The sequence below is a fragment of the Panulirus ornatus genome, chromosome 58 (genome assembly GCF_036320965.1).
Source record: "Panulirus ornatus isolate Po-2019 chromosome 58, ASM3632096v1, whole genome shotgun sequence".
Classification (NCBI taxonomy): Eukaryota; Metazoa; Arthropoda; class Malacostraca; order Decapoda; family Palinuridae; genus Panulirus; species Panulirus ornatus.
The window spans coordinates 11484719-11510569 of NC_092281.1; the positions used below are offsets into that span (position 1 = coordinate 11484719).

The 25851-nt window shown below is 47.6% G+C and overlaps 2 protein-coding genes across 2 annotated transcripts in view; one reads left to right on the forward strand and one right to left on the reverse strand.

Annotated features, from left to right (window-relative positions):
* LOC139766498 (uncharacterized) overlaps positions 1-25851 on the reverse strand; it is a 193174-nt gene that overhangs the window by 162058 nt on the left and 5265 nt on the right. Inside the window, exon 2 of the mRNA XM_071695160.1 lies at positions 22758-22876. The gene's annotated coding sequence lies outside the window, so the exon portion shown is untranslated. The remainder of the gene's footprint in view (positions 1-22757; positions 22877-25851) is intronic.
* The window catches only part of LOC139766499 (synaptotagmin-10-like), a 112454-nt gene that overhangs the window by 75264 nt on the left and 11339 nt on the right, over positions 1-25851 (forward strand). The window contains exons 3-8 of the mRNA XM_071695163.1: positions 8256-8371; positions 12028-12165; positions 12708-12848; positions 13942-14076; positions 14782-14936; positions 19115-19286. Of these exons, the coding sequence (XP_071551264.1) occupies positions 8256-8371; positions 12028-12165; positions 12708-12848; positions 13942-14076; positions 14782-14936; positions 19115-19286 (857 nt within the window). The remainder of the gene's footprint in view (positions 1-8255; positions 8372-12027; positions 12166-12707; positions 12849-13941; positions 14077-14781; positions 14937-19114; positions 19287-25851) is intronic.

The following is a 25851-nucleotide window of genomic DNA, read 5'->3' on the forward strand; positions in this document are numbered from 1 at the left end:
TTAAGATGTACATTACAGACAAATCACATCGTTATAATTCTCAAATATCTATTCATATACATTCATCACAAAGAGAAATGGACCCAGGACTCATCCTTACAGAACTCCACTAATTACTCTTATTCTTTATCAATCTTTGTTACGTTAGTTCTTCCGTCTCCCACCAGATGGATTTTTCAGAAAGTTCGTCATTTGTTTTTCGTTGTACTGGAAGCGTATCGCATGATGTTTTCGTGTCATCTTTTGTACCCCAGTCATTCTACTTCCCTTGACGAGTTCCCGATATACACCGACGCGACAGACGCTGATATTATTAATTCTTATTCTGAGAGAGAGAGAGAGAGAGAGAGAGAGAGAGAGAGAGAGAGAGAGAGAGAGAGAGAGAGAGAGAGAGATAAGGGCGTGTAACCGTGACTTTCTTCCCATGACAGTAACTGGGTTGACCTCAACCAGCTGCTCCAGCTGTGCAGCCTCTCTCTCTCTCTCTCTCTCTCTCTCTCTCTCTCTCTCTCTCTCTCTCTCTCTCTCTCTCTCTCTCTCTCTATCTATCTATCTATCTATCTCTACCTATCTATCTCGTCCCTTAAGAGGTCTAACAACTGGATAATTTCAACGTCTATTTGTTCAAATCTTGCGCGGCGTCGTCCCACCCGGCCACAGACAACTGGAACAAGGCATTTGTCTTTACAAAATAATTCATTATGGTCTGATTGTTTCAACTACGCGTCATCTTCGGGGTAAAGTGCTTTAAATCAACACTCTACTCTTATCATACTCTACGGTAATTACAGAGAATCGGATGACTGAAGGCGAAACAAAGACGCGGGGAATAAAAATAAAAGATTGTTTATGTTTAAAGTTGAAGCTGGTACGATAGTAGCGGCGGAGGTACGATGACTCCCGGCAGATGTTCCGTTCGAGAGTGTTGGCTGACTCACACACCGTCAACTCTCTCTCTCTCTCTCTCTCTCCTCATTTGTCAGTCTTTGCTGTTTTAGATCCATCCACCCCTCCCTTAATTACCTGTATCTCTCCGTATCTCCCTTCCGATCTCTCCCGTCCTTTCCCCTAATCTCCCTTTCCATTACGAGCGAGGGTTCCCTCCCGCCACCGCTGCTGCTCCTCCTCCTCCTCCCAGCTAGCGGACGCCTCCTCCCTTCCCTCCCTCCCACCGCACCTGTTGCGCTCCTCAGACAGCTTGGCCAGAGGTAAGCCGCGTCATTATCCCGGAATGGAGACCTTCATATTACCATATAACCACCACCCGCGGGCCACGCCAGCTACCCCGTAGACACACGACACGCAGCCGCAAGGGTTATAGCTCTATCTTGTCCCCGATAGCTGGTATCTCCCATAGAGACGTGTGTCCCTCTGGTCCCCAGCACCACCGCGGGGCATATGAGGGGAGGCGCTGATTGGTGGAGCCACCATGACGTCAACACTAAAGGGGATGTGCCGCCACCACAGACAATTTACGGAATATATAGTTAAGACACAAGTTCATTCAGCTATCCTTTTTTTCCGCCCAATTTCTTCTTCTTCTTCTCCCCGTCTCCCTGTGAGGGAGGGTGTGTGTGTAGCAGTTTGGGATTCCGCGGGAGTAACAAAGCGGTTTATAGAAATGGAGTTGGCGCAAATGACAAGGGAACCCCCCGGCGCCATTAGCGAGGTAAAAGGGCTTATGCCACCACCCAGCGGTCGCCGGTACAAAGATAAAGATGTGTGGCGCCTTTTTTTTTTTTTTTATCTTCCGTTCCTTTCTTAATTTCTGTGGTTTTCAGTCCAGTTAAAAGAGCTGGAGTCCCACAGCGCCCTCGCGGTATGGATCAGTGAAGAACAGAGCAGCGGGGGATGAGACGGTCGCTTAAAATACTTAGTAAATGTCGGTAAAGGTGAGAATTTGGCGACATATTCTCTGAACGAGAGGCGCGGGAGACGGAGCGCTTCCCGCCCGCCCGCCCGCCCGCTGTTCGCGTCGGAAGGAAAAACTATTATAATTCTTGCCCTCCCTACCTCAGGGCTGCCATTATTGCCACCGGAAATAATGAAAAAAAAATTCCGTGATGTAATTCACAGGTAGAGATAAAGAGAGATGATGAGGTCTTCCGGAAAAAGATGTAGTAGCGTCTGGGTGTTGAGGTCAACGAATTTTTATTTCTATTTTTTTTTTGAATGTCCTACAGACAACTTCCTGGTTGTTGGCTGCTGGCCCAAGGTACAAGTTTATGGTAATAGTTATGGCAGGCGAGTGGCGGGCGGAGGGGCAGCCATGTCATCGGCTGGGGGAGTGAATTATTCAGACATTTCACCTTTGTGGCCGGGAGACGTGACGGGGGGGGGGGGGGGGGGGGGAGGGTGTTACGTAACAATACTTAGCCCGGTGGTAATGGAGGCATCACATACATCTCCTCCTCCTCCTCCTCCTCACCTACAAGCTTCAGAGACTCGACACACGCTGAAATTTCAACCATGACGGTATGACCCTGGGGGCACGACTGCACACGACCCTGGAGCACGACTGCACACGACCCTTGAGAACGACTGCACACGACCCTGGAGTACGACTGCACACGACCCTGGAGTACGACTGCACACGACCCTTGACCGCGACTGCACACGACCCTAGAGAACGAGTCATACCGTCGTGCTCAAGGGTCAAAGGCTGGGTTCGAGTCCTGGGATTGGGGGGGGGGATCGAACCCTGGTTAAGGCAGTTGGTCCACAGTCAACCTAGCTGTTCATCCTCTCTTATGGGTCGATTGACAAAATGGGTACCTGGCTTAGGCTGATATATATATATATATATATATATATATATATATATATCCACACACGCAAATTACATACCTACACAGCTTTCCATGGTTTACCCCAGACGCTTCACATGCCTTGATTCAATCCACTGACAGCACGTCAACCCCTGTATACCACATGACTCCAATTCACTCTATTCCTGCCCTCCTTTCACCCTCCTGCATGTTCAGGCCCCGATCACACAAAAACTTTTTCACTCCATCTTTCCACCTCAATTTGGCCTCCCTCTTCTCCTCGTTCCCTCCACCTCCGACACATATATCCTCTTGGTCAATCTCTCCTCACTCATTCTCTCCATGTGCCCAAACCATTCAAAACACCCTCTTCTGCTCTCTCAACCACGCTCTTTTTATTTCCACACATCTCTCTTACCCTTACGTACTTACTCGATCAAACCACCTCACACCACACATTGTCTCAAACATCTCATTTCCAGCACATCCATCTCTCCTGCGCACATCTCTATCCATAGCCCACGCCTCGCAACCATACAACATTGTTGGAACCACTATTCCCTCAAACATACCCATTTTTGCTTTCCGAGATAATGTTCTCGACTTCCACACATTTTTTCAAGGCTCCCAAAATTTTCGCCCCTCCCCCACCCTATGATCCACTTCCGCTTCCATGGTTCCATCCGCTGACAGATCCATCCCAGATATCTAAAACACTTCACTTCCTCCAGTTTTCTCCATTCAAACTCACCTCCCAATTGACTTGGACCCTACCCCTACTGTACCTAATAACATGCTCTTATTCACATTTACTCTCAACTTCTTCTTCCACACACTTTACCAAACTCAGTCACCAGCTTCTGCAGTTTCTCACATGAATCAGCCACCAGCGCTGTATCATCAGCGAACAACAACTGATCACTTCCCAAGCTCTCTCATCCCAACAGACTTCATACTTGCCCCTCTTTACCAGGACACTTGCATTTACCTCCCTTACAACCCCATCCATAAACAAATTAAACAACCATGGAGACATCACACACCTTAATGAGTGGCCATAATTAACGCATTCAGTTGCCCTTTTCGTCTCGGTTAACATAAAGACATGAACACTAACTTATGAAACAAGCGTGTCCACTAAGTTATGGACCACGTACACGACGCTAACGGTCATTCGTCGTCGTAACAACATGTAATAATGTTTCACAAACAACAATAATGCTTTTGAATACTGATGGATGGATGTCCAGGCCACTGCACACAATAGAACACCTCATTACCGTTCAGTTGTGAGTAATGTACAATGGTGGATATTGTCCATCGCGTGTTTATTATTATTATTATTATTATTATTATTATTATTATTATTATTATTATTGATATTATTTCCTAAAACTATTTATTTCCCGTTTACCAGGTTTGGGGGTGAGTGACATTACAATGGCGTGTGATTTAGGGATGTCCAATTGTACGTGACTTCCAAGGTCAGCAGCCCCAATTGGGTAGTAAAAGACCGAGTTAACGATCGTTCAGGTTATAATGAATGACCAGGAATGACCAGTGAGTCTTAACAATGGCTGGACGACTGTCAGGAATTATCTGTTCATTAAGGCCTTTCCCCTAGTTTATATAGACCCACTTTCCTCTGGAGGTTTTCCCCTCTGGCCTCCCTCTTTCTCCTTACCTTACCTTACCTACCACCTCACCCCTGGCACCTCCTCCTCCTCCTCTTTGCCGCGTTCATTATCTCAAACCCCCTTTGGCCTTTTAATTAGCCCTCCCTCCTCGAGTCCTTCCCTTCTAATTACCTGTCCACACCTACGACCACCGGGCCGGCAACCCTGGGGGAGCGGGAAGGGAAGGAGGGACATGGCTAACCACCACTGAATCGTTAGGGGCACGACACGCACGCCTCTCTCTCTCTCTCTCTCTCTCTCTCTCTCTCTCTCTCTCTCTCTCTCTCTCTCTCTCTCTCTCTCTCTCCCTTCCCCATTACCCCCGGGGTAACCCCACCGCCGGTGCCCCACAAGGGGGAGAAAATAAAAGTCTGGCAAGAAAAATATAAAAAAAAAAAAGATTCTTTCGCAACGTGAAGAAGAAAAACCTAAAAGTATTCTCTCAATACGTGTGATGCAGCAACACTATAAACCCAGGATGTTTTACTGGCTCAGTATTAACCAGAAATGGTCCGCCAGGCTGGCCAACAACACAGCGAAACTGAACTGCCTTTCATAAATCATGAACTTCCACTCAAAATATTCACCATCAAAGATTCGTCATCCACTCAAAATATTCACCATCAAAGATTCGTCATCCACTCAAAATATTCACCATCAAAGATTCGTCATCCACTCAAAATATTCACCATCAAAGATTCGTTATCCACTCAAAATATTCACCATCAAAGATTCGTTATCCACTCAAAATATTCACCATCAAAGATTCGTCATGCAATCAAAATATTCACCATCAAAGATTCGTCATGCACTCAAAATATTCACCATCAAAGATTCGTCATCCACTCAGAATATTCACCATCAAAGATTCGTCATGCACTCAAAATATTCACCATCAAAGATTCGTCATGCAATCAAAATATTCACCATCAAAGATTCGTCATGCACTCAAAATATTCACCATCAAAGATTCGTCATCCACTCAGAATATTCACCATCAAAGATTCGTTATCCACTCAAAATATTCACCATCAAATATTCGTCATCCACTCAAAATGTTCACCAACAAAGATTCGTCATGCACTCAAAATATTCACCATCAAAGATTCGTCATCCACTCAGAATATTCACCATCAAAGATTCGTTATCTACTCAAAATATTCACCATCAAAGATTCGTTATCCACTCAAAATATTCACCATCAAAGATTCGTCATCCACTCAAAATATTCACCATCAAAGATTCGTTATCCACTCAAAATATTCACCATCAAAGATTCGTTATCCACTCAAAATATTCACCATCAAAGATTCGTTATCCACTCAAAATATTCACCATCAAAGATTCGTCATCCACTCAAAATATTCACCATCAAAGATTCGTCATCCACTCAGAATATTCACCATCAAAGATTCGTCATGCACTCAAAATATTCACCATCAAAGATTCGTCATCCACTTAAAATATTCACCATCAAAGATTCGTCATCCACTCAAAATATTCACCATCAAAGATTCGTCATGCACTCAAAATATTCACCATCAAAGATTTGTCATCCACTCAAAATATTCACCATCAAAGATTCGTTATCCACTCAAAATATTCACCATCAAAGATTCGTCATGCACTCAAAATATTCACCATCAAAGATTTGTCATCCACTCAAAATATTCACCATCAAAGATTCGTTATCCACTCAAAATATTCACCATCAAAGATTCGTCATCCACTCAAAATATTCACCATCAAAGATTCGTCATGCACTCAAAATATTCACCATCAAAGATTCGTCATGAGGCCCACAGGCACAAACCAGATCTCTGGACAACGAAGAAATATGAAAATTTACACAAAATTAACATTGAACGACAAGATTATGTCACTCTCTTTTTGTGACGATGACTTGCCCAGACGATGACTTGCCCAGACGATGACTTGGCCAGAAGATGACTTGCCTAGAAGATGACTTGACCAGAAGATGACTTGCCCAGAAGATGACTTGCCCAGAAGATGACTTGCCTAGAAGATGACTTGACCAGAAGATGACTTGCCCAGAAGATGACTTGCCCAGAATATAATGTGGCCATCATTGAGCCATTATATAGCATTCGCGATCACCGAGATACTCCACACTTCACAACACGACGGGAGGTTACCACAACCCCCGGAAGCGTGATCGTATAACACCTATTCTCACACACGAGAGCAAATGGACGGTCGCCCTTAATAGCCTCCTTACATCGGTCCTGGGGAGAGAGAGAGAGAGAGAGAGAGAGAGAGAGAGAGAGAGAGAGAGAGAGAGAGAGAGAGAGAGAGAGAGAGAGAGAGAGAGAGAGAGTGGCGATGATATGGTTCAATTTTCTGACTTTGGATTTCGAAATAAACGTTAGACGAACGTAATGGATTTTTCTTAGTCATATATATATATATATATATATATATATATATATATATATATATATATATATATATATATATATATATATATATGTGATGCTCAAAATATCCTCTGCTTCTATACACTCAGTTTTCTTTGGAAAGCCTTTGACAAGGTCCTCCATAAATGATTGTTCTCAATACGTGAGTGAGATCGAAGAACTTATACAATGGCTAGAAGGCTGGTACTCAGGCACGCATCATACGAGTGGTGTTCAACCCTGGAGGAAGGGTTCGAACCGCTTCATGTGACGCGTTGGGATACCCTAAGTCCCTGTCCTGGTCGGGACCCCGAACACTTCATCTACATCAACGACCCACAGACGGGATACGGGATCAGGAGAGATGGCCAACACAGGGGAAGCCAACCTGAAGACTGAAACTGACTTAGGGAAACTGATATTAAAGTGAGACACATGACGGTAAATTGGGTTCCAGGGTGGTAGACAAATGCCTAGTACTTCACTCTGGCCCTGAAACCATAACTCGTGAGCACAAAGTGTTCCCTAAACCCCAATTTGAAGTGAAACAAAGAGAGAGAGAAAAAAAAAGAGATCTTAGAGTTATCAAGTCATCATCCCTAATGATCGAAATTACGAAAATTGACGCCTGGCTGCACCCACTCCAGCCAACTGGATGCCAGGCTCTGTCACAGCCAGTAACCTAACCTAACCTAACCTAACCTAACCTAACCTAACCTAACCTACAGAACAGAGGTAATTGTGGCTACCCGTAAGGCCCCCCCTCACGTGGAATACGTCGGTCAGTTCTGGTCACCAAACCTGATCCAAGACGAAGGAAAACTGGAACAAATTCTACGCAGATCAACAAAACCAATTCCATTTTTTAATCTCTCAGACTCCAGTCCCAGTAAATCCCATGTTATACACAGTAGGTAACTTTTCCCCTTCACACTTTCCAATATTATTTCCAAGGCGGAATACTTTCTCTCTACAGATGGTGCTATTTTTTTGTTATTTTCTATTTTCAGCTGCAGTTGAGCCAGAGAGAGAGGTGGTCCGGGAGACATATGCAGCTGAGCCAGAGAGAGAGAGAGAGAGAGAGAGAGAGAGAGAGAGCCAGAGAGAGAGAGAGAGAGAGAGAGAGAGAGATGGTCTGCATTTGAGCCGGAGAGAGAGATGGTCTGCATTTGAGCCGGAGAGAGAGAGGATCTACAGTTGAGCCGGAGTGAGAGGTGGTCTGCAGTTGAGCTGGAGTGAAAGGTTGGTCGGGGGAGACTGTCTTACGGTTTTACTGTCCTCTTTTCTACCACGACTTCCGACCCCCCCATATTAATACCTGTTGATGAACCAGCAGGTCTGTGGTGGTCCGTGTGTTGCCCATGTTATAACACCAGGTCTTCCCTCTCCTCCAGGATCGTCCAGCATGATGCCCGGCTACGTGGTGCTGGGTCTGGTGGCAGCAGCCCTCCTCGTCCTGGCCCTCATGTTCCTCGCAAGGTCCTCCTCCAGGTCCACCTCCATCTTCAGGGTGAGTCTCCCCACGCCTAGGTCCTCCTCCATCCCCGTCGTCTCAAGGGTGAGTCCCTAGTCCTGCCTTTATATATATATATATATATATATATATATATATATATATATATATATATATATATATATATATATATATATATATATATATATATTCGCTCGGCCTCCCTGAAGTTCCTGGATTAAAGTGACCAAACAAAAAGCTCGTAAAGTGTAGCTGACGAGGATGGTCCTCTCTCTCTCTCTCTCTCTCTCTCTCTCTCTCTCTCTCTCTCTCTCTCTCTCTCTCTCTCTCTCGGTCCCCCGTCTCCCGTCCCGGGAGGAGTGCATCAGGAAGTGGGTCCGTCCAGCCCTGTCTATGTCAAGGGCGTCGTCCTCCGACGTCGCCTCCGGCAGGATAAAGTGAGATACACACGCGCGCACGGCTTCACAGAGAGAGAGAGAGAGAGAGAGAGAGAGAGAGAGAGAGAGAGAGAGAGAGAGAGAGAGAGAGAGATTCCGGGTTGGCTAAACTGTTCGCAACGTTCTTTCACTCTCGAATCTCCTCCGGCAACACAATAGGTACAGCCCGCATATGGCCTGGACGAGCCTGGGGAAGAGAGCTACTGCTCTTACCTGCCATTAAAATATCACCAGACGCGCGAGAATCGAACCAGGGGGAGGGAGGTGGAAGTCGAGCCCACTCTTCGCTAGGATGAAATTTATGAGTACCAGGTGAGGAAGATGATGCAACAGACACAGTCACCCCTCTCATTAGTTTTCTGTGGTGGCCTAATGAGCCCATGTTCTATGACGGCATTGGTTCCGTACCTGATGTTTATCTTACTCCATTGTGATATAAACGACTCAAAATGAGCTTTTAACTCGGTTACAAGTGGACATGCAGCGTGTGTATATTTCCCTGACACGTTCTGGACACGTCCTTGACCTGAGGCGACGCCCTGGTCGGGTTCAGCCCTCACACTACCCGGAACCCCAATCGTCCAGCAGGGTTCACCTCCGCCACCATCCCTGGAGATAGACGTTCCCCGGGATCACGGTGATCAAAGGCAGGGTAGGAAGTGAAACCAGGCCAGCCCTCGCCATGTGATTAATTGGCAACCGTATAGTGCGGCAGCCAAGCAAGAGATGGCGTTGATGCCAGAATCCGATACTGGATATACGAGATTGGGGTGGCCATTGACCGCTCGCTCTTCTGCCAGTGGACTGATGCGAGATGAGTCTGGCGCTCGGCTTTGACCCTGGGGTCACCACGGTGCGACGCTGGGTCACGACGGTACGACCCTGAGTCACAAGACGGTACGACCTGTGGATGTCACGGAAGGCATTTGACCTGACCCTACAGTAACAGGTCAAAGGTCTGTCTGTACCTGTGTGAGACACCACCGTGTTCAAGGATCGTATAGTCGTGTTCAAGGGTCGTATATAACCGTCACCAGCACCATCTACTGGCGAATAAAAGAACTATCATAACTTCTCCCTAACCGGCAACTAAGTTACAAGAGCAAGCGTTATACAAAGTCCACAGACGAAGGCGGTAACTTTCCATCCCTACAGAGCAAGCGTTATAGAAAAGCTACTGACAAATGCGGTAACTTTCCATCCCTGCAGACCAAGCGTTATAGAAAAGATACTGACAAATGCGGTAAGTTTCCGTCCCTGCATGAGCATCAACAACCCTTCACACTGTGGAATCTGAGGAACTAAATGACATCATTTGTGGCGTCAATGTAAACATTAGTACTCGGTTACAAATATTTACGTAGACTGGGATGGCGAGTGAACACAGGTGGCAGCTTCTGGCCTTATTTCTCTAGCGTTTCAGCTTGTGGAACAGCCTTCTGAAAAGAAGATGATTACAATACAAAGACGCAAATGACATCTCCCCGCAGTTCACTTCTTCACCTCGCTGGACGCCGCAACGGGCGAAGTCCCTCCTCCCAGACACCTCGGGAGGAATACAGTGCAGCGTCCAGCGAGGTGAAGGAGTGAACTACGGGGATATATATATATATATATATAGTCTCATGTGTGTGTGTGTGTGTGTGTGTGTGTGTGTGTGTGTGTGTGTGTGTGTGTTGAACACTTCTGCACAAGCTGAAGCGTCAGGAGAATAAAACTCAGCTGTTCCCACCTGTGTTTCCTGACCATCTCAATCCACATATGTGTCATCATGAATCGTTCGTATCAGTCATCATCATCCACGGAGTCCATGCAAATGTAACGGAATCCATTTCCACGGATCAGCAGCCTTCCTCTATAGACATGTTTGTGGCTGGAAACGACATACAAGACGACCAGTAATGCCCCAAGCTTCAGCAGGTCGTCGAGAGGACATGCTCAAAGCAGAAGGAGGTCTGACAAGACACACACACACACACACACACACACACACACACACACACACACACACACACACACACACACACACACACACACAGAATGGAACCCTTTTGAAGTTAAAATCTAAAGGCCACAACGCGCCTTCCCGGCGTGTGTACCCAGGTCTGCTGCTGCGACACCGACCCGACCAAGAGAGAGTTCACAGTCAGTCAGTCTCTCTCTCTCTCTCTCTCTCTCTCTCTCTCTCTCTCTCTCTCTCTCTCTCTCTCTCCACACACATACACACACACCGGGTCCCTGCACAGGCATGTCATGCAACGCTTTCAGCTTCGCTCCTGACCCAAGCAGAGTTTTTCCAAGGGCCACAGTTCCACCACACTACCACACCACCATGACGATACAGGCACCACGCAACCACCACGCCCTAACCACACAACCACCACCACCACCACGGAGGCTGCCTACAATAGGCCCAGGACACCTTCTACAGCTCTATCTTCCTTCTGTCCTTTACATTATCAGACGTATTACCCAAGCAGGTCGTGGTAACCCATGACGTATTGCTGTTTGGTCTTAACAGATGATAACATTGATATACGCCGTGTACCGATAGACTGACGAACTGTTAGCCCCGTCACTTGACTCTCCTGGTAAAGGGAAACAGGTCAAATGGTGGAAAAAAAGAAAACCAAACTTTAGTCTACATGGGTAACTCAAGTGAACTGTGTATCTTACGTTGGACTCTACCAGTGTCGCACAATCCCTCAGTCCTTGTGGTCGTCTACCCCAACTTCAAGATGATTCTGCATACAAACCTTCCCTCCTCCGGCCACACATCCATCCTCCCTCCCTCGCCAACTGAACCCCTGTCATCCCCCGACACAAGGGAACTTCCACGTACTCTGGCACCTCCACACCCTCAACTGTGGCGAACCTTCCCCGTACACAAGTCCAGTCTCTGTACACCGTGGAGCGTTATTCCCTCAAAACTACGTAGCCCATCGACCCACGCAACCTGATCTTCCACCTCCCTCATGTTCGCACAACCTTAGAGGCACGAACAACAAGCTGTATCACACAAAATACTTGAACACACTAATGCCAATCGACAGACAATTAGAGAAACTGGTTTACTGGCTTCCATCTTCAACCTTGACATTAATTTCACCATAACGTTCTGCTTCCTCGTTGACATAACATTATATTAACCCCGGGGCTTCCTCCGTGATGATGTTCCTAATCCAACATTAATCCTTGGCTTCCTTCATGACGTGCTCTGATCTGATACTACTAATCCTTGTCTCGCTCCTGCAGAGGGACGTGGAGTCGGGGCTGGTGTCCTGGGGTCGAAGCAAGGGTCTGGAGAACCAGGCTGCCGTCATGATCTCACACTCGCTGCCAGACCTGTCCCGCTCAGTGTCCCAGGAACAGCTCCTGTCCCAGGAGAAGAAGGTGAGAGGATGGGACAGTGGAGGGAAGGGTGTGGGGTTGAGATTGTGGGAATGGGACAGCGTGGAAGGGTTGTGGTGATGGGACAGTGTGTGTGTGACGGGGTGTGTTTGTCAAGGGTGTGACAGAAGCTGGATGCGACAGACGTGGTCAAGTGTACGTGGTGTGAATCTGACGTGACAGACGTGGTGGAGGAGGGTGTACACCAGACGTGGCAGACATGGTAGAGGGGTGTATACACCTGACGTGACAGATGTGGTAGAGGGGTGTATACACCTGACGTGACAGACCTGGGAGTATCAGCAGGTTCTGGGGCACCTGCAGGAGGAGGACGCGTGAGAGAAGTGATGAAGACGTGGAGTGGGTTAGGCAATAGCAGCAGCAGCTGTAAAACCAAGTGCCTCACATTATCCCTCATGTATACATCATAATCGTTAGTTAACACATTTTTCCCCTCACCCCGGTACATAATCACTATGTGACCCGTCACCTAGCAACATGTCCTCTCATCTGACCTCGTCTTGACCCCCCCGGGTGACCTGCAGGTGCCGCGTCAGACGACCCTCCCGACGGTGCCGCAGCGACACGCCAGCTTCCACAGGCAACTCTCCCAGAGGCTCCACCTGGACAGCATCCAGTTCTCCGTGTGTAACCTGGAGAAGAAGAATGACCTTGGTCTCCTGAAGGTGAGTGTTCGGGCGCCGCTCCGCTCTCTGTGGTACCTTGTTGTTGGTCCAGCGACGGTAAGGGTCAGGAGCTGGGCAGTTCCCCCAGGTTGGTCCAGCGACGGTAGGGGTCAGGAGCTGGGCAGCTCCCCAGGTTAGTCCAGCGACGGTAAGAATTAGGAGCTGGGTAGTTCCCAAGGTTAGTCCAGCGACGGTAAGGGTCAGGAGCTGGGCAGCTCCCCAGGTTAGTCCAGCGACGGTAGGGGTCAGGAGCTGGGCAGTTCCCAAGGTTAGTCCAGCGACGGTAAGGGTCAGGAGCTGGGCAGTTCCCCAGGTTGATCCAGCGATGGTAGGGGTCAGGAGCTGGGCAGCTCCACAGGTTAGTCCAGCGACGGTAGGGTCATCCTCGTTTCCAACCCTTTCCCCCACCGTCTCACTAGGCCCGAGTCCCCCTCCAGGTGGTTCAAGCTTCCTCCCTGTCGCTATGGACGATGAACGAACCCGGAAGGAGCCACGTCAACATCGTCCTCAGATCTCACAGTCATCGTCTCCTCTCGTCACTCCTCGTCGACATGGCTTCCCGCCTCCCCCAACCACCTGAACTCCAGAATATTACAAAACTTTATTCTCCAAACTCACCTCTTCCTACCTCACCCCCACCTCCCTTCACCCGTCTGGTCTTCCACCACATGACAGGGACGAGCAGAAAACATGGAAGGAGGAGAAACGACACACAAAATCATCCTCGCAAAATCTTTTTTTTGGGGGAATAGAATTGTGGACATTCTTGTTTATTGTGGAAACATGTGAGATTTTGTAGGGATTTTGGAAATGTTATCATCCTTGTGTGATGGCTTCTCTTGAGACGGGTCATGTGGGGTCGTTCTGAAGGGTCGTCTACCATATCGTTAGGTTCAAGTTTAAAACAACTTCTCGTAATCGCTAACGACCATTCGTAACTACCCTACGTAAACGACATACCTATCATAAGGACCTGTATGTCTCCTGGGTTCTTACATAATAACCCTTCCTCCACTCGCCTCCTCCTGGCGACCATACCCATCCCTCACGCTTTACTAACGACGACCTCCTCTTCTCCCTCCTCCTCCCCCAGCCGGAGCTGTACCGCAACGAGCTGGTGCGACAGTCGTCCGTGGACAGCAGTGGGGCTGGGTCCGACACTGAGGCCGTAGGACGACTCTCATTCACCCTCAAGTACGACCACACCATCGAAGGGCTGGTCGTCAAGGTAAGTCGACCCAACGACCCTCCTCACTCCTCCAGGCTTCCTCATGCCTCGCCCTTGCCCCTTCTGGCGCCTCGGTGGTATAGAGGTCACCATTGCTGACTTCGAACCCTGTGGCCGCGGGTTCGATCCCCGGCGCGGGTAAGTGGCTGGGCGCAGCCTACGCAGCTGTTCACCCTTCCTCTTGGTTCAGACTAATAAAGCCTTTATCCTTATATTTCTTTTCGTGTTATCTGTCAAAATGTCAACCCTCTATGTGAAGATGTCAACCCTCTATATAAATATGTCAACTCTCTATGTAAAGACGTCAACCTTTTATCAAAAGAAGTCAAACCTTGATATAAAGTAAGGTCAATCATTTATGTAAAGATGTCATCCATTTCTGAAGCGATGTCAACCCTTGATGTAAGGATGTCAACCCTTTATATAAAAATGCTAACCATTTCTGTCAAGATTTCAACCCTCCAATGTACACGTCAACCCTTCCTATCAAGATGTAAACCCTTTACGTACATCCAACCCTCTATATAATGGTGTCTCAACCCCTTCAAGATACCAACCCTTTATACGTAACGATATGGTTCCCCGGGGAAAGTGACCTCAGCCTGTATAAACACGGGTCTTCTTGAGGAGAGGGAAGAACCATATCATCTACCTCGGATCGGGAAAAATCACATGTGTCTCTCTCTCCTTCTGCGCCTCCGTCAGGTGCTGCAGGCGCACGACCTGCCGGTGAAGGACGTGACCGGCTCCTCAGACCCGTACATCAAGCTGTACCTCCTGCCTGACCGGAAGAAGAAGTTCTGCACCAAGGTCCACCGCCGTAACCTGAACCCCGAGTTTAACGAGACCTTTGTCTTCTGGTGAGTAATGGGGCAAGAGACCGGACTGTAGGGGTGTGGGAGAGACGGGGTACTAGGGGTGTGGGAGAGACGGAGCTACAGGGGTGTGGGAGAGACGAGGCTATGTTGGTGTGGGAAAGACGGGGCTACAGGGGTGTGGGAGAGACGAGGCACTAGGGGTGTGGGAAAGACGGAGCTACAGGGGTGTGGGAGAGACGAGGCTATGTTGGTGTGGGAGAGACGGGGCTACAGGCGTGTGGGAGAGACGGGACTATGTTGGTGTGGGAGAGAAGGGGCACTGAAGGTGTGGGAGAGACGGGGAAAAGACTGGCGGCAAAACGGGGAAAAGGCACAAGGAGACACAGACGACGGGAGACAAACAGAGGCAGATAAACTGATATAAAACTAGAGTAACAGAGAGACAGAGACAAAAGTAGACAGAGCATAGAGGAGCACAGAACGTAACAGAGAGACAGAGACAAACGTAGACAGAGCATAGATGAACACAGAACTGTCTGTGTCACAGACGGCAGAAGCAGTCAGCCCTCACCACCCTACCATCATCACCACACATGGTTCCCCTCCTGCTGTGCACTGTCACTCTACCTGATGGAACTACGTCACAAATTCATTTCAGAACCTCATCATAATCTTCAAAATCTTCCTGGACAAATGTCCAGGTTAGATTATGGTAGGACGTAATCATTTGGTCCATAAATGGTTGCTTTCCATAAATCATGGCTCCAGACGCCTTTGTACTGACAAGTCATTCTCCAAATGGCAACCAATCGTGAGTAATGACACGTTTAGTTCACCGGGGATGATTTGCCTGGTAAAAATCCCAGTCACTGTTCCCAGCCGTGTTACCAAGTACATAATATTTCATGAACCACATGTGAAGGGCTTTTCCCCCTACCCCCGTGATCCATTAGAGCCATGAATGTTTAGTATTTACCCGTCTGAGGGCCTTTTGTTATCAGGGGGCGCCCGTGGCCCACGCCAGCACAACAACACACTCTGGGGAGGGTCAGCCATCTTCTTCTCTGGGGATATCATGGTTATCGTGGGAGCGCTTGATCATCAAGGATCTCCTGTATCACCTCCACAAACATCTATTTCCCACCCTTTGCACCAGCCTGTAGGGGGAGGAGGAGGCCGTCTCCCGGGCCTGGCACTCGAGGTGATGTTGTCGAATCCTGTCGCATCTGTGGCACCTTTCGCTCCTGAGACACCTGTCGGACCTGAGACCTACAGGACTTGTTCGACTTGTCACCAACCAGTCGGACTCGTTACAGGTGTTGTCTGTTGTCTGAAGCGAAGGGCCGCCAGGTGGTGGTCGTCCCAGACGTCTGCAACAGTCCAGAGTTCGTTAAGTGGGCGGGAGGTGGTACAGACCCAACCCCCACCTTAACCGTAAACACACCACACCCACCCCACTCACGTCCAGACCCTCACATTCCTACTGTCAAGGGGACGGCCGGTCGGGCTGTCAGTAGCCCATATGCTCGTCCATGTCCTCAAGGAGGCTAGTCAATTATTCACAATTTCTCCACCATGGAACTGAGGCAGGTTGAGGTTGGTTGAATGAGCCAGCCGTTACCTTTGGCTGAGGTTGGTTGTGTGTGGACGGGACCAACCCAAAAATACAAGCAGACGGGGGAAGAGGAAGTGGGGGAGTGACGGAGACTGACAGAAACTCACTTTCTGTCCGATTTCCATCCAGACAGGCGAGCCTTCCATCCAGACAGGCGAGCCTTCCGTCCAGACAGGCGAGCCTCCACAACCACACAGATACACAGAGGCACAAGTTCAGATCAACTCGATGAAAAGGAAACAAGAAATAAGAATGTACGAGAAAAAAAAAATGCGCGACTCAGGACGCACACACAACTTAAATCTAAGAAAATAACTACATAGCCAGTCTTGTGTAGTTCCCCCATCCCGCGTCAGGCGTAGAAAACGTACATCCAAGGTTACCTGTGAGGGGGCTCAGCTCCCCCCCTTCCATCCCTCCCAAGACCCACACCTGTAGGAAACAGGTCAAGGTCACATACACACCCTCTCTCTGGGAGGTCAGGGTCAGTCACCCCCTACCAGAAGCTGAGAGGGGAAATGAGATGAGAGATGTTGGACTGAAGGTAGAGAAGGGTACATTAGCCCCTCTGAGGAGGAGGAGGAAGGGGGGTGGGGGCTACCTCCGTCCCCCCCACCACGTGACCTAATGACCTGACCTTCCATACGCGGTAGTAGGGAGACCTTGCCAACGGCCGGCCACACAGTAATCAGGTGAGGCAGCAGCAGCAGGAGCAATACGTGGTCTGGCTTATGGAGGTCAGGGAGGGACGAACACATTCTCCAGCTCCTGCTGGAAGGCGCAACCGAGTAATATCTATAGAAGAGAGAGAGAGAGAGAGAGAGAGAGAGAGAGAGAGAGAGAGAGAGAGAGAGAGAGAGAGAGAGAGAGGGGGGGGGGGATAGCTTCACACTCGACCCTTGTGTTGGCCACAGCGTCCCCCCGACGTGAGGAGAGCAGTCGCGCCAACTCTAACTGGTTCACAGGGAGGTGAATTTTCATCCACTGAACACAACACTCCTGGCAAGGGGTCTCCATGCCGAAGCAGACCTTCCCTGTGCTGGTTGGTGGCTTGAAACAAGCGTTAAAGAAAATGGGAACGTGGTGGCGGGGATGACAGAGAAATGCAATGGAGAAATCTGGTTTTAGGGGAGTTCAACATCACGAGGCTACGTCTACTGCTGCTAAGAAAGCTTATATATATATGTATATATATATATATATATATATATATATAGTGAACTGTGGGCGGTGGTCCGGAGACGAAGTCATAAAGTAAGTGGCAACACTGCGCCCCGACGCCATCTTGCGGGTAATGTCCGTAATGGGGACGGGAGGCAGCCGGTGGCGCCCCGGCGGCAACAGGTGGTGGTGGTGGTGGTGGTGGCGGTGTAAGAGAACCATCTGGAGGCAACAGGTGGTGATGGTGGTGGTGGTAAGGGAACCAGCTGGTGGCAACAGGTGGTGGTGGGGTAAGCGACCGCCGTTGCCACGGTAACCACGACGCACCACCTCCCAACAGAGTTCTTCGTTAGCCTTTTTCTTTTGCCCACTCCTGCAATACTCCAAAACAACAACAACAACAACAACAAAGACAGACGCTTCGAAACCTTTCTTACGACGGGGTCTTGCCTCCCAGCTTCCTCTTCCTCTCCCTTGCACAGAAATAACTCTCCCACAGGGAGAGAGGCAACAGACAAGGATCTCTTCTTCAGAAGTTTCTATCCAGCGAGATTTGCCATCCTGCTCCCCCCCTCCCCACGAAGATGAGGACGCAACGGAAAGTCAAACTTAAAAACCAGTTTGTGTTGAGAACAAATGAAACTCGAATTTGTGGAATATATATATATATATATATATATATATATATATATATATATATATATATATATATATATATATATATATATATTATCCCTGGGGATAGGGGAGAAAGAATACTTCCCACGTATTCCCTGCGTGTCGTAGAAGGCGACTAAAAGGGAAGGGAGCGGTGGGCTGGAAATCCTTCCCTCTTTTTTTTTTTTTAAGTTTTCCAAAAGGAACAGAGAAGGGGGCCAGGTGAGGATGTTCCCTCAAAGGTCCAGTCCTCTGTTCTTAACGCTACCTTGCTAACGCGGGAAATGGCGAATAGTATAAAAAAAAATATATATATATATATATATATATATATATATATATATATATATATATATATATATATATATATATATATATATATATATACTTCCAGGTGAGGATATTCCCTCAGAGGCCCAGTCCTCTGTTCTTAACGCTACCTTGCTAACGCGGGAAATGGCGAATAGTTTGAAAGAAAGAAATACATACTTCCAACCATCCCCCCCACCTACTCCTGCAGCACTCAGGCAGCTGGCCACGTCCACCAGTCGGGACAACAGGCCATAAAATGGTGTGTGTGTGTGTGTGTGTGTGTGTGTGTAGGGCATCTGAGTATAATATATACTGTGTCTTATGCTGAACAGTGTTAGTGTTGTGATCGCTTACAGCTATGAGGCAAGGACAAGACATTTTCTTTAATATGCACCTCTCTCTCTCTCTCTCTCTCTCTCTCTCTCTCTCTCTCTCTCTCTCTCTCTCTCTCTCTCTCTCTCTCTCTCCCCCGCAGCGTGAGCTGGTCGGACCTGCGTGACCGCACGCTGCAGTTCAGCGTGTACGACTTCGACCGCTTCAGCCGCAACGACCTGATCGGCCAGGTTGTGCTGGGCGGCGTGGCCGACCACTGCGACCCGGGGGCGGCCGAGACGGAGTACCTCATGGACATCCTCAACACCCGCCACGTGAGTACCAGGCACCAGGGGCACTACCAGGACTACGACCAGTACCAGGGGCACTACCAGGACTAGGACCAGTACCAGGGGCACTACCAGGACTAGGACCAGTACCAGGGGCACTACCAGGACTACGACCAGTACCAGGGGCACTACCAGGACTAGGACCAGTACCAGGGGCACTACCAGGACTACGACCAGTACCAGGGGGTAGGACCAGGACTACGACCAGTACCAGGGGCACTACCAGGACTAGGACCAGTACCAGGGGCACTACCAGGACTAGGACCAGTACCAGGGGGTAGGACCAGGGCTAGAACCAGTACCAGGGGCACTACCAGGACTAGGACCAGTACCAGGGGCACTACCAGGACTAGAACCAGTACCAGGAGCAGTACCAGGGCTAGAACCAGTACCAGGGGCACTACCAGGACTAGAACCAGTACCAGGAGCAGTACCAGGACTAGAACCAGTACCAGGAGCAGTACCAGGGCTAGAACCAGTACCAGGGGCACTACCAGGACTAGAACCAGTACCAGGAGCAGTACCAGGACTAGAACCAGTACCAGGAGCAGTACCAGGACTAGAACCAGTACCAGGAGCAGTACCAGGACTAGAACCAGTACCAGGGGCACTACCAGGACTAGAACCAGTACCAGGAGCAGTACCAGGACTAGAACCAGTACCAGGAGCAGTACCAGGGCTAGAACCAGTACCAGGAGCAGTACCAGGGCTAGAACCAGTACCAGGGGGTAGGACCAGTACCAGGGGCAGTACCAGGGCTACGACCAGTACCAGGGGCAGTGCCAGAACTAGAACCAGTACCAGGGGGTAGGACCAGTACCAGGGGCAGTACCAGGGCTACGACCAGTACCAGGGGCAGTGCCAGAACTAGAACCAGTACCAGGGGGTAGGACCAGTACCAGGGGCAGTACCAGGGCTACGACCAGTACCAGGGGCAGTGCCAGAACTAGAACCAGTACCAGGGGGTAGGACCAGTACCAGGGGCAGTACCAGGGCTACGACCAGTACCAGGGGCAGTGCCAGAACTAGAACCAGTACCAGGGGGTAGGACCAGTACCAGGGGCAGTACCAGGGCTACGACCAGTACCAGGGGCAGTGCCAGAACTAGAACCAGTACCAGGGGGTAGGACCAGTACCAGGGGCAGTGCCAGGGCTAGGACCAGTACCAGGGTTAGGACCAGGGCCAGAGCCAGGCACCAGTACCAGAGACAGTACCAGGACTAGGACTAGTACCAGGGGTAGTACCAGGGCTCGGACTAGTACCAGAGGCAGTACCAGGGCTAGGACCAGAGCCAGTACCAGCCACCAGTACGAATGAAGACTAAGGTATTAGGTACAAGTACTGGGAATGAAAAGGCTATCAGCATAACAATGAGTACCAGGGGGGAAATACTAGGGAAGACGAAGGTACCAAGTACTAGAAATAGATTTGACGAGGTTATCAGTACCACAATGAGTACCAAGGGCCAATACTAGGCAAGAGAAGAGTACGAAGTACTAGTAATGGGAACGATGACGTATCAGCATCACACCTTGAGTACCAGGGCTCAACACTAGTATATACTAGGGTACCAGTATGACATCGAGTACCAGGGACCAGGTTACCAAGCGTGTGGGAAAGACCGCCAAGCAATACCGTCAGTACAAGGAGAGGACCTGGGTGCCATGAGTACCAGGGGACATGCCCAGGTCGTGTTATCAGTGAGAAATAAATAGAGATACGTCACCATTATTCGTTAATCCCGTAACGAATCGCACATGTGTAACGTCAAACTACTGAAAATAAAGCAATAAAAAAAAAACACTATAGTAATTGTACATTTTATACAATACCTTCACTGTCAAGTGTGTATGTTACGTAGTCTAGTGACGGAGGAGTTCGCTATATCCGTGTGACGGGAGGTGTGACGCCACCAGGATGGCCGTAACATTTAACGTCACATATATACCACCCGACCTGACTCGTCAGGTTTAACCCATCTGCTTCTGTACGCTTCACAAACCTGCTCAGTATAATTCGAATCCTTATTTCGAGTTGACCTAAATTCTACGGTAGTTACTCTTTAAGTGTTTACGATCTTCATCTCTTTTTAATACACAAAATAAGAACCACCGTGTCGTCCTTAAGGGTCGTTACCGTCTTGCTTGTACGGTGTCGTACTACCGTGTTCCACGACATTAAAAATTAAGTCTTTCCTCCAACAACAGACACCTCGAAATATAATGCAGAACCAGACACCTTTGGACACTTTATCTAAAATAGAATATGTAAAAAAAATTTCACCACATCAGGTCACCTTTAATCATCTTACTAGAAATTGTTGCATTAACGAATGCTGCCCTATTGGTTCCCCGCCCAAACCCCCGCACTCCACCTGTGCGCTCCTGGCGACCTTCCACCATGGCCGACCCTCCGCCGCCCACACACGGCCGCACGAATAGCAAACCTCAACTAATGACGTAGCAAGAAATTCCATTCGAGGCCTTCCCATTGGTCATCTTTGATCCTGTGCCATCAATCAGTCTTCTCCTTTTTGATGACGTCATGGAAAACACCTCTGGGACTTCCTGATTGGCTGGCGATGGCGTGCCTTTCAGGGGCTACCGGATTACGGGGTAAAGCGTTTCAAAATTCATGGGTAAGGACTCCGGGACGCCCCCGCCTGTCCCTCACCTCTGACACGTCGTGGGCTGCCCCCCCGAGCTACGACGCTGCCGTCAGGTAATAGAATATGTACTGCTGAGGCCCCCCATCCACCCGTGAACCCCCCCCCCCCACAACAAGGATTCCTTAATGGCGAATTATATATGTCTACCCACGAACCAGAAAAGAACACGTTCATTCATCTATCATCAGACGGTCAGTCAGCTGACTATCCGCGTCCATGAACAGCATGAATAATCATGAGATGACACAAGATTATTTTTGAAAACCACCAGAATTTCTGTGACGTCACAACCGAAAAGCTGTGACGTCACAACCCAAAAGGTAAATGCTGAACACGTGCATCTGGTCATTAAGGGCCCCACGTGCGACACGGGAATGACCACATTCACTGCCATGTGTTATGGCATGGCAAAGGTCAACCATTAACCTTTTACAGTCTTTAATAAACTTTGATACAATAGTATGATGCACAGATATATGAAAAAAAAAAATTCAGCACCATCATTGAGACTAATGAATTTCAAAGAATTGATCATCTACTACAATAATCATACTAAAACCTGTGCATTAATTACACAATTGAAGGACACTGTTGAGAAGCGAGAAAGTTAAATATTAAAAATGGAAAAAAAAAATTTAATTTCGACACTACTTAAAGAGAGTCTCTCGGGCGCATTTGTGTTGATATATATATAAAAGCTAAAGAACAAGAGCCGATGATGGCTGGCTGGCAGGCAGGCAGGAGTCAGGAGGGAGTGAGGTAGACATTGTATTTAGAAGTTACTTACATTACTGCTGACTGGAGGCACAGAGGAGCTGCATGGATGGCGGGAACCTTCGCCGTGAATGGCAAGATTTTCAATCAGAACTCCAACCATAGTTTTCCTCCGCTTATGTCTCTTAGTCACTGAAACAGAGAAAAGAACGTTAAAAAAAAAAAAATATGAGTGCATTGTCGCTAACTTTTCAGACGTCTGAGGCGATGAATTACATAAAAGTTTGTACGATTCCAATTCATCCGGGACGCACGCCATCTGTATCGCCATATATTCGCGCGGGTAAACGTCAAAATTTAAATTACTTTAAATCAAAGTTGAGTGAAATGACGCTTACAGCCCCGTAAAGCTGGCAGGCTATTTCCATCAGTGGACGAGCCGTCTTAATATGAATAATATCCTGTTTAAGGAGGGGGGAAAAAAAATCTACTTTTAGAAGAGCGTGGGAGGTCGACATGGAGTTAAGGCCTCCCACACATATGTTTGTGTGGGACTCGCACGGGGAAATAGGCCGTAGGGCCTGGGGCCATTAGGACGGTAGTTGTCTATTATATCTCCTCCGCAACGCATTTCAGTTGCCCTTTAGATTATTGATGGCAGGGGAGGAAAAAAAAATAAGCCAATCAATTTCCGTAGGTCGCGCATGGTGCACGACTTTCCAACATCTTTAATATATTTTTCCCCCATCATCCACGTTTATCTATAGATCCATTCATGTTTTCAATGTGTATCGGTCTTCTTTCACTAACCTATTTACACTGCTCAGGGACTCCAACACACGGTGTTCCATAGATTAGCGTGTTCAGCCAAAATATGTCTTTTTTCCTATATGTTTACGGAGACTCGTAACCATTTACAAAAATATGTTTGAATTTGCATACAAACACGTTTGAGTTTGCTGAGATACGCGCCTACTTTCAGTGAACTATACCGCGATGATTTTTCTCTTATAAAATACGTGTATGCATTTCTTTTGGTAGAACCGTATACTTCTAACCAGCTTACTCGTTTGCATAACAAAGTTTTAAGAAATAGTAAACCTCTACAGCCCTGTCTGTACTGCACATGATCGCCATTACTTTCCAAGAATCTGCCGGAGGTACGTCATCACTACGTCATCGATGGCGTCATCAAGATGGCGTCGCATGCATGTTACATACCAGTCAACAAAGGAGTGTTTAAAAACAGTTTTCAGCATCGTTAGACGTGTGTTTAGACGTTTTAAGCTTGAAATGTACATGGACATTACTTGAGGCTGATGAACAAATACGTAAACAAAATTTGAAACATCGCTATAAAGACTTGATAAATATCATAACTTTATTCCTTCAAGAAGTTAAAACATTCCCTTCTGAGTTCGTGTATTTACAGACTGAGAGGAGATATAACACAATATTCCTACCAGTCCTTGCGCTATTTCTAGTCATCAGTTTCAACTACTATTGGTTAAGATCAGTTTCTTTAACAGCCCATAACTAGCAGTTTTCTCTATGTTTACATGTTTCGTCACTACATCAAATGTACCATGACACCTTCTCTCATACTTCCGCCACATTGGATTGTTTGAAAGGAAAGTTTACATTTCTAACTATTTTCATGCACTGCTCACTTGGCCTCGGGGGTCCTCGCATCCTAACTACACTTAAAAAGTATTTTCCCACCATATTGCAGTATCTCTTCTCGTTCTTCCTGAAAAAAAAAATTACACCGGCATTTAAAACGAGAAGAGGGTATGAAATCTCAAGTTATATAACGTACACAAGTAAAAAGACGTGTTATAATCTCTGATGACCTCAAGCCAACTAAGCATTATGTATAGATACGTAAAGAAATATGTATATAAAACTCTAGGGCATTAGCATTCTAATTTGCGAAGTAAATCCCTTTATGTATAATATTTCACTTATGCGTCCAAACTTTAATCTGTTCACTTATGGTCGTCGCCTTAAGTGAGAAAAAAAGACAAAGAACAGAATAAAGCAGAGAGCCACCGGCATGATCACCCAACTGAACAACAAATTGTAAGACAGTCGACTACATGACCTTGCCTAAATTAACTTGAGACACTAAAAAGTTAAAGAAATGATTCGATACGGATATCTAAGCAGCCATCAAAGGCTACATTTGTCTATTTTCACTAATAACATCGCTACAAACTTGTGAGGAAAAAACGTTTTAATTCCCATGAAGCAAATTCATTCTACTCCAGCAAGATTATTAACGTCTTAATGGACTTTAGATATATATATATAAAAAAAAAAAAATACTTCACGTTACTTGCGCCGCCTTAAATGAATATCGAATCTAATGATATTCTCCTCATCTATGTAGATTATTACCAAAAATAACATCAAAAGGGTCTAATAGCTTAACGATATTTGTAGTCTTCTGTATATTATATGTTAAATGGCGGGAACCAGTAGTAGATAAGAGGGTAGGAGAGTTGTGTGTGGTTGTCTCGCCAGGTTGTTCGCCCACAGTGTTGGTTGCTCGGGTCTTCGCTCTCCGTCCTAACGTTAAATGGTGTTAGGCACGGTGTCTCCGTTAGATAATTATGGGCCTATGTTAGATACCCGTGTGTGTGTGTGTGTGTGTGTGTGTGTGTGTGTGTAAGAGCGTACACACAGTACAGGAGACAGGTTATATGGGTAATGGGGAGAAAGAGAGCGTCGCCATAGCTACTGGTGGATACTGCTCTGGTGAGGAACATGCTGGGGTCGGGACAGGAGGGGGGCGCTGGCGCTCCCCCTGTTTCTGGGGGATGGGGCGGCGCTCCCCCTGATTCTGGGGGATGGGGGAGACGTCTGGGATTTCGTGAGAGTAAACGCCACAAGATACAGCAGCAGGAGAGCCACAACGACAGCACATAATGCATGACATCGTCTCGTTACAAGGTTAATATTAGAATTACATAACGCTTGGATACATTATGTGGCGTCGTTATAATATAATGTTTTGGTACATTATATGACGTCGGTATGACATAATATTAAAGTACATTACACAAGGTCGTTACAATACCATGTTTGCCTCGTTCATATAACGTAAAATGATCAATATTATTTCCTCCTGTTATGTTTACACGTCACAGTTTGTACTCCACGGA